The 16,855-nt window shown below is 35.0% G+C and overlaps 1 protein-coding gene across 2 annotated transcripts; it reads right to left on the bottom strand.

Annotated features, from left to right (window-relative positions):
• Positions 1 to 7,199: 7,199 nt before the first annotated feature.
• On the bottom strand, positions 7,200 to 14,524 carry LOC113271786 (ruvB-like helicase 2). Of its 2 annotated transcripts, none has more exons than XM_026521702.1 (17): positions 14,376 to 14,524; positions 13,964 to 14,032; positions 13,757 to 13,843; positions 12,947 to 13,085; positions 12,636 to 12,781; positions 12,110 to 12,454; positions 11,791 to 11,922; positions 11,464 to 11,646; positions 11,273 to 11,380; positions 9,478 to 9,543; positions 9,016 to 9,381; positions 8,755 to 8,883; positions 8,500 to 8,649; positions 8,204 to 8,356; positions 8,015 to 8,128; positions 7,861 to 7,926; positions 7,200 to 7,781 (listed from the first exon to the last, which is right to left on the bottom strand). In XM_026521702.1, the coding sequence occupies exons 2-17, from the start codon at positions 13,964 to 13,966 to the stop codon at positions 7,755 to 7,757; spliced, it is 2,214 nt and encodes a 737-aa protein (XP_026377487.1). In that variant the 5' UTR covers positions 13,967 to 14,032; positions 14,376 to 14,524; the 3' UTR covers positions 7,200 to 7,754. The 2 variants fall into 2 exon arrangements, with proteins under 2 accessions (XP_026377487.1, XP_026377488.1); XM_026521703.1 differs by having other exon boundaries at positions 12,110 to 12,451.
• Between the last annotated feature and the right edge of the window lie 2,331 nt (positions 14,525 to 16,855).

Here is a 16,855-nt window from a genome sequence, read left to right as displayed (position 1 = left end):
ATAATATGTGATCACCTTTTTTATCTTCACATTGAGGAGAATGTGTTCGATGTGTGGGAGACTCCATCTGCCCCAATTATTTGATCAATATATATAGTGCAACAAAGTCGGGTTGTTTCTCTGGTAACGTTACAAAAATCGGTTTCTTCAGCGGATTGACCCTAAACCAGCTTTGTGAAGTAATTTGGATTTTTTTTGTTGTTGATTTATAGTAGGGTTTGTTACCGAGAAATTAATGAATTCTTTTTAATGGTTCGACCGTATATGGGTGTGTCATAAAGTTGTTCTAGCAACATTCATGCATGCACACAAGAGTGGGATCATAAGTCATAACATCCGACCAGTAATAGAATTTTACCTCAAACACATATATTCTGATGATGATTATGTTGGATTGGACAATAACCTTTCTCTCCGCACGAACAAAGTTGAGAGTACCCGCACAAAAACACTTCAATGCTTCAAGTTAGCTTTAGGTTTTTCGCGAGAGATTTGTGCAGACAAGATTACGTAGTCGTTAGGGTTCTAAAACTTGTATTTATGTGCCTCCCAATGACACAAAAAATGAACGTGATTGTTATAACAATAAAATCCAAACTACTTGGCTGGTAGGGAGTTATAACTTGTTTACTTTTTCTGGTCGTAATATTTGAGTCCTTGTTTTGTTTTTGTGTATTATAAGTATTTTGGGATATTACAAGAAGATAAGTTTCTTATATATAGATCCTTAGATTTCTAAGAGCATCTATAATGGACGACAAAAACTACAATTTTGGTCGAGAAATCAATTATAGTGGAACCAACTAAAACTAAAAACTGGAGTATATTTGGTCTGAAAACTTGACCAAAACTATATTTGGTCGAGCGGAGGTTAAAAATGCGTTTGATTGCAGGCGCATATTAAAAGTTCTCTTGGAGAGGGACGTAGGTATAAACTTCGCCCCAAGCATAGACACAGATATAAAGTTTGTTCGACTGGGCCAAAGTATAATGTTCGCCCGATGGGGCGCAAGTATAAAGCTCGTATGTTGTCAGACCAACTTATAAACATGGTTTGTCCATGGATTTTAAACAGACTAACTTATAAACATGGTTTGTCCATGGATTTTAAATAGACCAACTTATAAATCTCACCTGTTTTCGACATCACAGACAACCTGATTAGAAGATCGAGAATAAGAACTAGAATTTAGGTCGTTGGCTTGATTTGTACTTGTAAATCTTTTTCCTTACTTTCATTGTTTCCATAACCCTAACTTCTTTGTCTAACTGTAATTCATAGGGTGGTTGATTAGTTAATGCAGTGAATCTCCTGGTTGATTTTTTCTTCATCTCTTTGAGTGTAATGATCATCTCTATTAACAAAAGTGAAAAAACGGGGGTATAACAACCTCACCCAATATTTCGATTAGCAATTTATATGGACAAACTCCAATATACTTTCAAGAGAATCAACTAGACTCAATCTTAATAAAGTATATCAAAGAGTTCTAATATCTCTATTTCACAATGTAATTAGCAAATCGAACAGATAGAAATCCGTGAGCCTAACTATTATGTGAAATAACTTGAACGGTACCAAGGACCAATGTTCAAGTGTCAATCAATGTAAATCAGCAACCAAAGGTTGGATATCTAATTGATTGGTCTTCACGCACAACCTATGATATTTCAATTATATAACAAAATATAATGCGGAATAGAAATAACACAGACACCGAAATTTTGTTAACGAGGAAACCGTAAATGCAGAAAAACCCTAGGACCTAGTCCAGATTGAACACATAATGATCGGAAAACCATATGTATTTTTAGTGTGAACTACATATTAATTCTCCCCTTTTTGTCAGTAAAATTGGCAAAGGTACGAAAACGGGATTCTAATGAAATTTCCGTAAGTGACATTTCATGACCAAAAGAAAGCACATATCATCTTATTTAGATGCAATCACATAGCCGAAGCTAAATGCATTCATCAAGGAGTTTATAAAGATACAAGATAACCCCTATAATATTCCAAAGCCGCACTTCCCACAAAGATTTGGAAATTAAGCACAGGTTCAATTAAGAACTCTCCCCCATAAAATGTCATTCCCGAAAGAAAAACAAGAACGAACTTAATTTCAAAGAAAAGAAGGATTTCTTTGGACATAACAAATCACATACGAGTATGAATTTGAATCCAAACAATAATACTCAATTAAATTAACCACGAGAAAACCAATGATTAACTTAATCGGAAATTCTCAACATAAGTGAACTTATGGAGAGTCAAAAATACTCAATTAAATTAATCATAAGAGAACCCATAATTAATCTAATCGGAATACATAGCCAAATTAACCACAAAAAGTAATCAATTTAATTGTTCATGGTCGACATAAGATAACTTACGGAGCAACAACTAAATAACCAACCGAGGATGATTAATTTAGTTGAACATGCTCGACATAAAGTACCTCATGGAGCAACAACTAAGCTTATCATAAGCGAATGAGTAAATCAGTCGATAGTGCTCAATATAAGACACTTTATGGAACAACACAATATATTCACAAAAATTGTAGATCGGAGGTCGGCCAAATACTGTGGAATAATCAAGGATTCATTCTATTTTCCATCACCATTTGCACAATGACATATAATAGACATAATCCTTGAAAACAAAAGATTTAACCTATCTTCCATCAAAAATTGACACAATAGGCTTAACTTTTGTATTGTCAAAATTCCATTCCTTCTTTTATCAATACATGCATATCGACATATAAATAACTTAACTTTTGACAACGTATGTGACAATCACAGTTCACGGACGCAAACACACATATCCGATAACAAATTGCAATATATTAAACCATAAATATTAAGAAAAGGAGTGGGTACCCAAATATACCTCAATCTAAAATTTTTCCTACCTATAAGTCTTTTCTCCGAAAGTGATTGTCTATGGACTGAGTTGAGACAATACAACTAATCGTTTCACACTTCGTGTGATCGTCTATGGATACGAGATCGAGACAATACAACAATAAAATATGTTTACTTGATACAAAGGTTTGGACTTAACCAAACACAGTAGGATTGCTTATCAAGTAAATAGGAATTAACGTTTGTGTAATTTACTTTAATTACAATAAAACAATTATAATGCGGAAAATAAAAGTAAATGACAGAGCAAGATTTTCTGTCCACAAAAAAGATTATGAACTTACTTCCTTAGAACACATGTAAACATTGTTCCCTAGGATGAAATCCTCTCCTCATACCCATACATAATCACAATAGCATTCAAATGATTATGGAATGTCTTATCTACAAAGCTTAATGGTTAAGTAATAAACCTCGTATTGTATTCCTTAATACTATGTCTATCTAGAGTTCAAATATGCTTCGCAATTATGTTTTCAATACGCATGACTTGAAAGATATGTTAGGGAATGAATCAGTTCAAGTCAAATATCACTAACCTCAAGTGGAAAGATGATTGTTGTCGTTGTAGCTCCTTGCTTCTTCGCATCTTCAAGACTTCGCAATACTTGTAATGTCTCATATCCTAATAATTTCAAGCTAACCTATACAAAGTTGACTCTAATACATAATCAAGCGACTCTTAACATGAGTTTTGTTTCACTAAAATATGACAACCAAACTTGACATACCTACGCTTGGTGGGTTCAACCGAGCAATGCCCTAACAATATCCCCCTTTGTCAATTTTAGTGACAAAACTCTTACATCATGAGGATAAACAAATTACAAGAATTCATTACACATACGCTTGATTCCCGAATTCAACAGCACAGTAAACTGCATACATTCAATCCTCAAAAATGTCGTTGTTGACATTATAATAACAAAGATAATAGTCCCCCTAAGGAAGATAGGTATATATTCAATCCGCACGTATTTTTATACCACTAATATGATATGTTACTCCCCCTTAGTATGTGCTTTCACTCTTTCGTTTAGATAAACGTTCAAGCACCAATGTTATTTTCCCTAGTGATACCAATCAATATAAAATCAATGCCAGTATCACATGTTTACTCCACATATTTCTCCCCATTTTTGTCACAAAAATGATAAAGAAACGAAAAAATAAAGGACAACACGAAAAGAATCTTACAAATCTCAGAATAGACTTGCAAACCTGTAGAGTTAGGCACGAGGGTTCCACACATGATGTTCTGATAACCAATATCAAAACCGAAACTACAAGTAGTCTTATTTTGATATGTTACCAAGGAAACAATTGTCAGAAACAATTTTTCCAATTTAGTTTAGCAAACCAAAAACAACTAAGCACATTAGTCCTTTTGCTAAACCAATTGTTCAAAAACAACCGCTTAATTCGATAAGACCAAAATAAAGATAAACTCCATTTTTCTCATCAGGTTCTAATTATCCATAAACTTAGACCTTTTAATTTTAAATAAGACAAGTACTAGGTTAGTTAACTATTATTTCTTCTTTAGGCATTCGATTAGACTTGAATAACCGAAACCTCACTTCGATAAGTCTAACTAAGATCAGAATTAACTTAGTTTCTCTTATCCGGAATCGAATTGGACTAAACAACTCATCCCGTACACAAATTATTTCGTTAAGCCACAAAAAATTCATACAAACCAAAATAACCGGAAGCAATTGAAACAACATAGACATTAAAAGCACCGCAATTGCACCATAATTTTATAAGCCTAAACAATTGATACCATACAAAATCAAGATAACAATAGTTTTTCTTAACCGGAACTAATTCAATCACACACACACATCAATTGTACCGAAATTTTGTAAGCCTAAACAATTGACACCACACAATAAAGCAAGATAGAAATAGTTTTTCTTAATCGGAACCAATTGAATCACACATCTACACACACATCATGGAATAAACATCAATTAATCCGAAATTTTGTTAACCAAAAACAACAAATATATATAATATAAACTCAGGCTTTTCTTAAACAGGAAAAAAATAACTAACAAGATTGCTACCTCAAATTTCGCATCCACTTATCCAATATGATAGCATCTTCGTCCAGGGAGAAATGATATCGAAATATCACCACGTTGTCATTCTTATGCATAAACAAAAGAATAACAACGCACCTCAACCTTTACCAGAGAAAGGTTGAAAACCGATTTTAACAATTGCAAGAAAAAGTTGAAAACCGTCGAAACACATATGCTTTTATGCTAAACCAAAACCTATTTAACATATTGTGACTTTTTCACATATTGTTTCTATCAGAACCCCTCATGATCCTTTGGTAAAGCCTACCTACTTGGGCTAGAACTTAATCCTTCTAAATCAAAAAGTCACCCAAACCATAAGGGTTCACAATATATGAGATCGAAAATTAAGGTATTAAAACCGAAATCAAACATCCCATAAACATACATAGCAATAAGGTAAAAGCAATTAAGCACAGGCTATGTAAACCAAAAACTATCACAAGAAAATTTCCCAAAAAAATAATTTTATTCATAATAGACCAATACAATCAATGAAAGAAATCAAAAATTGATGTCTATTTTTTCTTGCAACCTAGTCCTTCATGTCAGAACTGAATGAAGGCGGATTACTACTTTTCAGCTTTTGAATTTCTTCAAGTAGAAATCCTTGTTGCTTGACCAAAATCTCTTGTGTTTTGCCACACAATGCTTATATCCAACAATGGTTATATAATCTAAACTCTCATTTCAACCATTGAAACATTCTTAAAGGACGTTATTATATAGTTGTTATTCACAAACCATTTTTCGTCAGAGCAATTTTCAAAGTGATTAAAACATAACATGACTTTCGTCACTAGGTAAAGATGAACTTGGCTAAAGCGAAAGCTTACACATATTTCGAGAAATAGATAGGCGAGATAAACTCGGCTCGAAATAGCAAATGTGTATAATCAAAGTCTATATAGCAAAACAACTTTTGTCTTAAAGATAGGAGATATAGTAGATAGACTTTTGGGTGATAGATAAGTTCAAGTCTCCACATACCTTTTAGTCGATGAAGTTCCACCAGTTTCTTGAGTAGTTCTTCGTCTTGTATGACGATTTCCATGGAGTTCTTGAGCTCAACTACACTTTCTATCCTAGTCCGAGACTTTACTATAGTAGACTAGAAATCAAGACTTATAGTTTTGATCACTAACATTGACAAACATGCTTGAGATAGCAACGCATGCGAGTTCGACCGAGCAATGCTCTAACAAAAAGTTTAGATTCTCGATTTGTTGATTTCCTGTCCAGAAGAAACCCCATATACTCCAATCGCAATTCAATTAATTTCATCTTTAAAGCCTCCAAATCATCCGTGATCAATCCAAGGAAAAACCGTCTCTGATACCACTTGTAGTGATCTACACCACACATGAATAATCAGTCTTAATTCTGCAGGATCTACACTGTAGAGATCAGAGATAAAACCTCATAAAGGCAGAAGAACAAAACCAAAAGACAATTTCTATTTCAATAATCTATAACTGGGAAGACAGACTAACTTATTAGGGCAGTATCGATAGTTGACTACTAACTACATCCAGAGTGCCCTTATAAGATGGGTGCCCAACAAGACATGGGACATGACAATCTCCTTGCTTCATATAATTTTGTTTCACTCCATTGTGCTAATATGTTTTTCATTTCATCAATAAAAATAGAGAAAGGTACTCTTTTGTTTTTTGTCATGAAGAGTGGTAAACCAAGAAACTTTTATTTTAGTAAACCAGGATTATTGCTAGCGCCACTTATGCTAGCAATATGTTGCCTCTTATCTTCTCCAGCGACAACTATTTGTTTGGATTATTGGCCGGGTCTAAATAGTTTTTCATCTGCATGCATGTAGCATTGTAAATTAGCATTACTAATGGATGGAACTACTGAAATAACCGCCTTTGCTACTTTGTAAACTAAATTAGCATTGTAAATTAGCATTGTAAAAGGTCCATAACATTTTCATTCAGGTACGTTATTTGCTAATGATGAAAGCTGGGTTAGATACGTGTATGATTCGTACGCGTAAGACTTAGATAAATTGTTAGCTACGTTATTTCCGACTCTCTTTTTTTTTATGGTTTTATCTCGATCTCTATTTCTGATGTTATTGAGTTTCGGAAGTCGTCTGCATGCTATATACCGTATATAACAATAATTAGAATTCCTAATCATCTAGCTTTTCCTTGATCGAAAAGAACTCTCTATATGTATATATATATATAAGGGTGTCGGGGCACATTGATATATTCCACACAACTGGAATTGAACATGACGGCCCAGAAGGTGAGATTTAATGTTAGAGGTAGAATCATTGAAACGACTGCAACAACTCTAGCAACTGCACGCCGAGATTCAATGTTTGGAGCTATGTTTGACGATGAATGGAAGCTTCAACCAAGAGGAGATGAATTAGTTAAACCAGAAGAAAAAGAATACTTCATTGATCGTGACCCAGATTGTTTTTCTGTTCTTCTCAATCTTTTAGGGACGGGTAAGCTTCATGTGCCTTCTAACATACCTGAAAAATTACTCTATATGGAGGCTAATTATTATGGCCTTCTTGATCATGTTAGAACTGCAAAGTGGGGTGATTTTGATAGCAGCAGGTTAAGATTAGCGAGTACGGTCAGTGGTCAAGCTCCTGGTAATTGTACTGCGATTAGAGCAAGTCCTGACGGAGGTTGTGCTGTTGCTCATGGTGGCATCGTTCGTGTATATGACTGGATGCTCGAAGAACATCCACCGCTAAATCTTGAATATCAAAGTGTCCACCTGCAAATAATAGCAATAATCAAGCTTGCAGGAAGAACAAATGGATAACGAACGTAAAATCAATAGGAATAAAATGTACCTGATCGATGAATAAAACCCCTCGTTGTGGTTGTACCACTTTTTGTTTTACTAAACTTTCAATAGCCTGCATATATCAGTTTAGACTAGTTAAATCCTTGAAACAAGGAAACAAGAATGAACTGGAAAATCCAAGAAAGTCATGGGAGGTACACCTTGTTTATAGCAGCATCGCTTCTGGGTTCTTTTGGATTCATTTCCTTTCTCACTAGCTTACATATACTATGTCCTCGTCTTCCAGTCTTATAGAGATCGTAAATAGTTATATCCTATAAATAACCATAACTATCAGCGATAATTTTGATGAAAAACATAATAGCGTTTAAAATATAACAAAAACCAACCTGGATCTTCTCCTCCTTAAGAATCTCCCCTTTTGGAAGGGCCACGTATACATTTTTCGCATGATCTTTTTCTTCTGAAAAAGTGGGACTTCTACCAATCCTTGTCACCACTTTGTTATAGAAATCAATGCAAATAACATCTCCAATGGCTACCTAAAATGTTGAATTCATGAATTATGTCATGCCTAAGTAATCAACAATTGAATTTTACGAATTATCTCCAAAGCGGAAGCTTTGGTAAGTGGAAGTATCTATAACAGGTCCAGATGGGCAAGTGGAAACTTTAGTAAACATACCTGTTCTTTTGTAATAGCTTTTGAAAGTTGTTCATCGAGCTCGAAATGCTGTTCCTTTGCATCTGTTTTTAAGCCAATCACAATTTCACAAGTAGTTTGCCAATTGATACCACTGCTACTCCCAGTTGCTTTTGATGAGATTTCAACGACCTAAATAAGAAATATATCAAAGTTATAATCTTTCCTATTCAAGGCCTCTATAACTATCTTCATAAATTAAAAAAAAAATGCTATCTATAAACACAACTGCCTAACCTCTCCTTCGTACACCTTCTTTTTTTGTCTCATCTTTAGACTGACAGCTCGGCGAATAGTATCCTTCAAGATCTTTTTTAGCTCAGCCACTGGGTATTCATCTGATTCAATCATTGGGAAAAAGAGATCCTACAAAATAAAGATAAATTTCTCTTGAAATTATAATAAACAACTTCATACAAACGTTGACCAAGAGTTTCACATTGTCAAAACTACAAATTATAAGTTCTTTAGACACTATTAATGACGGTTCACACTTACCTCACTTCCAAGTTTCTTGGATATTTGATATGCCAACTCAGATTTTCCAGTTTGAAGAGGTCCAGCGAGTAGAACAACACAATTAATCATATCTTTCCGCTTTAAGCTATCAACAACGGGAGTGACTAGTTTTTGTCTCTCATTGCTATACCAAAAAAGAGTTGCCATTCCAAAGGCATCCTCGTTATTTGGTGCTCGAATTATAATCATACGAGGAAAAATTACACCAGGTATTTTAATAGGGATAAATATTTCTGATCCCCTAAATCCACACATTCCTCGAGCAGCACTTAAAAACACTGACAGAAACGAGCTCTCCAAAGCGTTATTTATGAGGGAAAAACAGTCAAAATCCAGCATTTGTGCCTGCAAGTTTTGATTGTTTTGATTGTTAAGAGGGATAAATACTAAAATACCATCAACTATGAGAGACAAAATATGAAAGAAGAGAAAAGAACATACCTCAGAAATCTGTAATATTCCATACTTACGCTTTGCCAATCCTTCGTGAACAAGATTATTCACAACCTGTTATGAAGTAACTATCTATTTCAGAATGATTTCTAGAAGAAACAGTAGTTACTCTTATTATTAAATCCACCCAAAGGTAATGGGTTTCACATTCAAAGGAGACAACGATCTGCCATGGATAGTAGTCGCTAGTAGTATTTCAGAAAATATTCCTACTATCGAAGTTGCATATGAAGAATTGATACGAACATACTAACTTGTCTGAGGATCGAGCGACCAACTCAGGCAAAAAAATTATTTTCTCGGTTCAATTTTTTCTTTGAATTCAAGATCTCAGCTTCATGCAAGATATTCAGATACCAAAACTACCTAATTTCTGCAGTCACTGTCATGTGGTGGGACACATAGTAACTGAGTGTAGAACACAAAAGAAAAAAGCAGTTCAAGAGAATGAAACTAATAGTGCTATGCCAGTTCAACAGAAGAATGTTTGGAGAGTTAAAACATCAAAGAGGATTCCTATAGGTAATGACATATGTCAAACACCTGAAATATCTGACAAGAGGATAGAAACTGAAATCATTGACGATGAAATAGTTGATACTATTATTCCTACAGTGAGCAATACAGTTGAGCAATCTGCAAATTCACATCATAGTAATTCAGGTAAATTCCATGCTCTGCAAGATTCAGATATTGATATCTTTCCTCTAATAAGTGTTGATAAAATATTAGATATTGCTTCAAGTAGTTCTTCAGTGCTTCGAGTTGTGAATATTATTGGTGACAAGGAAGAAGGTAGAAAAGAAGTTATTAAGAAAGTAGATAAACCTAAGCCCATCAGTGTCTCATTACAACAAGAAGACAAGGCTCAAAATTTAGTTAAAGAGAAAAAAGAAATGAGAAGTCCTGTATCTTCTCAAACCTCTAAATCCAAATGATACCAATATTCTGGAATGTCAGAGGTTTGAGAAGACCTCAAGCCAAAGACATACTCATAAGTTTAGTGAATCAGTTTAGTCCAACATTATGCTGGGTTGTGGAACCAAAAATTAGATGGAATTCTAAGGACAGCAGAATTTTGATCTTTTCTGGGTTCATTTTGGAAAAGGTATGATCTTTATCCAGAATGGGGTTAGAGGAGTTTCTGATCATAGCCCTCTTCTGGGTTCTTGTGTTCATATTCAAAAGCCTAAGAACATACCTTTTAGAGTTCTTAAAATCTGGTTATCTCAAGAAGGTTTCAAAGAATTAATCAAAGAAGCATGGTCTGAGGAGGTGATTGGTAATCCAGCTTTTGTTTTCATGCAAAAAATGAAGATTCTGGAAATTAAAATTAGAGAATGGAACTGGAATTTATTTGGAGAAGTGAGACTAAAACTGCAACAAGCTGAAGAAGAGGTAAAACAAGCTTCTTTACTATCTTAAAAAAACACAGCAGACATTACTCTCCTAAATAATCTTATTACAGCAAGAGGAAAGCAAGAGTTAGTGACTCAGCAGCATAAATCTATTCCACAACAAAAATCAAGAGAAAAATGGCTGAAAGAAGGAGCTGCTAACACTAGATTTTTTCATACTTCTGTTCAAATAAGAAGGTGGTTTAGGTCTTAAAAGATTGATGGAAATAAAACAAAGCTTTTTTGATGAAGTTATTATGGAATATATTTTGGCTCTTTGGCTTCTTTTGTGACTCTTTGGATGTTCTTTTAGTAATAAAATCTTATTCATCTGAGCAAAAAAAAAGTTGCATATGAAAATTCGCCTAAGAAGTAATAAGGTATACCTCATCGATATTGGCTGCTGATACTTTCTGACTGATCAGAAAAGAATAGATACCTTCATCTTTCCTCTGTGAAGTAATTGCTTCATCAAGATCATGAAGTGAAACATTCTGTTACAAAAGTAACTGTCATCACTTAATATAAACCAGTTTTAAACAGCAAATACACAGGTGAGTTGCAAATTAAAACAAACCTGGGCTGTCTTTATCATTTTAAGAACCTCTCCTCCAGGTTGTGGATTATTGCCTCGTGCGATGGGTGCCTCAAGGTCTGGTTCGTCCGGTGAGTTGGTTCTTGAAGAAGTATTAGTGACGGGGCCTTTATTTTTAACTGCTCCGCTCTGAATATCAATGACTATGGAGTCTTCAACTTCAACCTACAATAATTGTTAGGTTTAATAAAATTTGTCATGTCAAAAATATTTTCCTGGAACCTAAAATAAGATTAAAATATTTTCCTGGAACCTAAAATAAGATTAAGTAAAATATACGATTTCTATGTCAATAATTGATAATCTTACCTTTTCCAGAGCATCGAAATAAAGTTCGCCCAAAAGTAACTCCCTTGTTTCTTCGGTAGTTGCCAGATCAATGCTGATACTCCTAATAGTGTTGTTGCTATCATCGATATAATTTCGCTGGAGCTTAGTGACCTGTGATGAGAGTGCATAGATTTTGCATTAAATATTCAATGTATATTAATTTAACCTACTAAGAAGCATTGAGTTAACTTCATGATTTATAAATTCATTATAACGACGTTCGACGCTACTGGTCAGATTTTAACCAAACAAAACATTCAAAGATTAGAAACACTAAGTTAAGAGAGTAACATCCAACCTTTCCTTCATAGACCTTTCTGCTCAGCTCTACATGGAGACCTGTAGCCCTCCTTAAACCCTCCTTGATTTTATCCCGCAGCCGCTCTTCCAATCCAGATATTGAGCAGAAATAAGACACCTTGTCTGTACCATCACTAGAGGGCACTCCGCTTACTCTGCAAGTTGACCCACCTGACTGATCACATCGTTTTAGAGTTGCATCATGCAACAGCGAATTTCCACCATCAAGCAAAACCATGTTGCCAGCCATCTTTTGTGCTTTCATTTTGTCGACAAAAATCAAGATTTCTTCTGAATCTGTAGATAAGCGTGCTGCCATTCGAGGAACACACTTCCCATACTGCTGCAGAAGAAAAGAAAAAAACAACTCAAAAACAGATATAAGATCATCTGTTTTTTCCTATATTTTGGCCCTCATGAAGTGTAAGTGTTTTTGTTAATAACTAGTTTGGCTTTAAGAGAAAATCCAACAATTTTTAACTAAGGAGGACGACGTGAAAGTATAATGTACTACTTCGCATTACCTCTTCATCTGCCGCAGCCACTGTCTCCGCCACCAAGAATTTCTGTAAACTTACACTATTGTAGAGAGAAGAACTTGTTGAAACCAAGGATTTTAGAAAAAAATCTAGAGCACGGCATTGCATCTCAATGGACTTAGCACTAGATCCTATAGATGAACGAAGAAATAAATCACACAATTAGCCAATGCCACCAAAGATTGCTTCACAGCCTAGGAACATAATACTGCTTACTTCACATATTGGTTTAAATTCAACAACGTCGGAAAACAGGAGTATTAGAGCAATTAAGAAGGTGACTTTTAAGTATTTACCTACTACATCGGGGGCCTGAGGAATAGTAATTTGCGGGAATTCTTCACTAAGCTTATCCCGCAACCTCACAAATTCACTATAACGCTTGATAACAACATTCTCATGCCTTTTATACTTATCGACATCGGTCATATTGGTCTGCAACAAAAAAATTGTATTTCCATTAATGCCTTTGGTAATCTTATATTCCATAAAAACAAACGGGAGAAGGAAAAAGAAAACGGACGGTAATGTATTTATAGTCACCGATACTACTGTCAAACATTAAAAATTAAACCATATCTTTTGAAGATTCATAAACTATTCAACTTTACTTTATCAGAATTTCAATTTTGAATAAACAAGTAGACAGTTGATGTGAAACAGAATCAAACATTAAAAATTTTCAACCAAGATCAGACTTACCCCTCATGACTATACTTATCTACAAGCTACACCCCAAGCTATTAGGTATCGAGTTGCTAATCACTTGTCTGAGATGTTCACTCGGTACACTAAGACATAATATTTTGTATTACTAAGTTTTGGACATCCCTTTACCCGAGTTGCAAGGTTTGAAATCTCTAAAGGTTGTATTCTGTCATGCAACAAAAGACGATAAGGTGACTTCCAAAACAAAGTACAGTCAGTGACGTGATTACTTATCAGAAGACGAAGGTTGATCTGTCTCGTTCTATATTAGTGTGTTTCCATGGACCTATACCCCCAAGCCTTGAGGTTAAAACATTCAGCATTGAATAGACAGTGATTCAAAATGATAACTCTGATTCAACATTAAATTACAATCCTATTCTGATAGTAATAATTACCTGGGTGATTACCCTATAACCTTGAATTCCATTGGGTAATTCGGCAGGTTCAGTAACAAAGACATATAAAAAATCGTCAGGAGTTCCCTGTCAATTCAATAAAAAAAGCTCCCAAATCACAAAATGTGGCAATTGATTGTACACAATAAAGTAACTAATGCATATAATTGGAAACGGAATAAATGTGAGAGCAGGGATGAACCTTACCATTAGAGTTTTCTGGCAAACAACTTAGTGGTGAAGAATCAACGCGAGCAGAGTTCACTAAGATACATCCTGAAAATTCACTGTTAGTAATTTATTTTTCTTTCATTTCCTAAGCCATTCTCCAAAACAAAATCAACTCCATCTGAAACTAAAATCGTTTTTAAAATGCACTCATGTAGATACTACATAAACATACGAAACTCACTAGATCGGCCAAAAAAACACCTCAAAACCCTAACAGTCTCTCCGATTAAGCTAAGAGGAAAACCCCAAAAAATTTAAAAAAAAAATATATATATAAATTGATACTATAGCTTAAACAAACACTTGAAACACACTTGAGATAGGAATTAATCTCTCTGATGAAGATTATTAAGAAAACAAAAGAAAGAAAATGAGAATCACAACTTACTTAAAATAAGCCCTGTAAACAGATATGAGAAGGAGAATTTCAGCTGAAACGACCTATTACAAACGCTGATTCAGGATTTCGGCTTCTTAATTCCAAAACTCTCGTCAATTCTCGCTGGTTTCTCTTCACCTCCAAGCTTTCTCTGAATCTCTCTCACACTGAAAATGAAAATGAAAATGAAATGAAAATGGTGGAGGGAATCGCTATAGACGCAATTTTTTAACAGGGATTATGCACGTTGCGTTGCGAGGGTGTAACTCTTGTCCACACTCTCATTCCTAACCGTTTGATCACAAGATTTGATACGTGCGGTTATGTGTCCTATAGAGCAAACAGGACCTAAGAAATTTAAAATGCCACCATATACATGGTAGTATAGTCTTGTTGGAAGTGGTGAGACGGAGAATTAGGCACGATGTTGATGCCAGTGTGGACTGGAGCGACTACCGGCGATTGCTCGGCTGGTCGGGAAGATTTGCTCGGCCGGAGAACCATGTCACCACCTCTTGACTCTCTTTGACTGACTACTCTCTCTCTAGAAAGGGTCCGGTTAAATGTACGGATTTTAACCATGGTTTTGTGGGACCAAGAGCTATCATTTGCCTTGCCCCGTTGAAGTTTGTATTTCAGTCAACATTTTCTATTGACCACACCAAACTTGTGGCATGTATCAAAAAAAAATAAAAAAAAAAATTGTGGCCTGTGATTGTGATAGAACCTTCGAAAAAACAAAACATATACGGGTAATAACAAGATTTCTTTTATATTTGTATAAGGGGGAGCGAAAAGTGGCAGCTGATAAAAAAAAGTTAAGCCAAATTAAGGCACGTGACTTCGTGAGCGTGCTAAGTTCTCAAACTAATGGACTAACTAAAGCTACGTGAGTGTGTTAAGCTGTCAAACTAATTGACTAACTAAAAATTTACCTAGGATATTTTATTTTATTTTTGTGGCAATTACTCTAGGCAAAATACACTTTCACATTTTTTTTCTTTTGGAACGCGTAATTGGAGATATGCAAATTAATTGGGGGATATAGGTACATGACAAAATAGGGATCCAAATAGTAAAGTTGTGTCACCCCTTATGTAATTATTGTTTTAATTCTTAATCTAGTCATCACTAATCATGTTTAGTGGTTAATAATAATTAGTAAATTCTTAAGTATTTAGGAGATAAATTAGTGTGTGTTTTTATTTGAATTTGTGTGAGTGAGGTGAGAGTAAAAGGAGGGGGGAAATTTTAAGTGGAATTTTTTTTGTGGAAATGGAAGATGATTGTGAGGAAAGAATTGCAACTGCTGAATCTTTAGCTCAACTACAATAACAATCATATCTTCAATCTTCGGTTAATGATAACAACTCACAATTGGAATTATATGATGAACCAACAACCATTGATCATGATTTTCGTGAGCATGACCAACCCAAGAAAGTAAACATGTTCAACATACAAGCAACCAAACACACATGTAATGCTTCAAAGAGGTCGAAAATTTGATTATTTTTTTTAAAACCGCCATTTTTTTCTCTGAAAAAGCTTGGTACCGGCATTCTCGTAGTATGAATACCACGCCGGAACTAGAGTAACCGGCATGGTATTCATACTATTTGAATGTCGGTACAATATATCCCCCATTTTTAAAAACACTTCAGGCGTGGTCTTTAAACCAAATATGCATGCCGATACACAGTTACACTTTTTACCTACCACCGAATATTCCATGGAACATCTATACCGGCATGGTTCACTACTAACTTACCATACCGGTACCACAAGAAAAACATCCAGGAGTTTAAGATTTTTGAACTCAAATACCGGCGTGGTATATAAATTATCGGGCATGCCGGTAGCGAGTCCCGACATGCTTTTTAAATTATGGCAAAGCTGGCACTTGGTTCCGGCTGGAAAAATCACATATCGAGAATGCCGGCTCCTGTTTCCGGCTTTGAACCTTGTGTAACGAGCATGTCGGTATTGCCTCTTCCGACCATTATGTTCAAGAACATACAATGCCGGTACTGTTTATAATTGTTTCCTCCTTTTCAAGTGTATTTCCAAAATGCCGGAACATTATTATTGAATGTCGGAACTGTCCTCGAGCATGCCGGAAATAGTACCCGGCACAGTAATTTAATTTTTTTTTGTGACTAATTCAATTTTCTTTTCAGTTATTCCTTAGATTGTGACATACATTGATCCAACAAATTCCGATCCTCTTGGTCCCGATACGTCCGAATACTATAAGATGCCTCTGGTATGTTACCAAACAATACTTTTAACCTAGTTTTTAGAACTTTATGTATGGATTACTTGTAATGAACCTTATAATCTTCCATTGTTGTCCTAATGTAGGGAATAAAATCTCCAGCGGAAGCAATTGCTTGGGCAAAACAGACGGCTCTTAAGAACAAGTGTGTGTTGGTAAGGAATACCCAACGTTCAGATACTCGTTTTGAAATGGTTTGCGAGAGAAGTTG

The sequence above is a fragment of the Papaver somniferum genome, chromosome 4 (genome assembly GCF_003573695.1).
Source record: "Papaver somniferum cultivar HN1 chromosome 4, ASM357369v1, whole genome shotgun sequence".
Lineage (NCBI taxonomy): Eukaryota > Viridiplantae > Streptophyta > Magnoliopsida > Ranunculales > Papaveraceae > Papaver > Papaver somniferum.
This window is presented reverse-complemented; position numbering and strand designations above follow the sequence as displayed.

What these genes read in the sequence shown, in the direction of transcription:
- LOC113271786 (XM_026521702.1), bottom strand. An exon ending in TGGCTGCGGCAGATGAAGAG is followed by an intron (nt 12,455 to 12,635) that starts GTAATGCGAAGT and finishes TTTCTTCTGCAG; the next exon opens with CAGTATGGGAAGTGTGTTCC. An exon ending in AAGCTATTACAAAAGAACAG is followed by an intron (nt 8,357 to 8,499) that starts GTATGTTTACTA and finishes TCAACATTTTAG; the next exon opens with GTAGCCATTGGAGATGTTAT.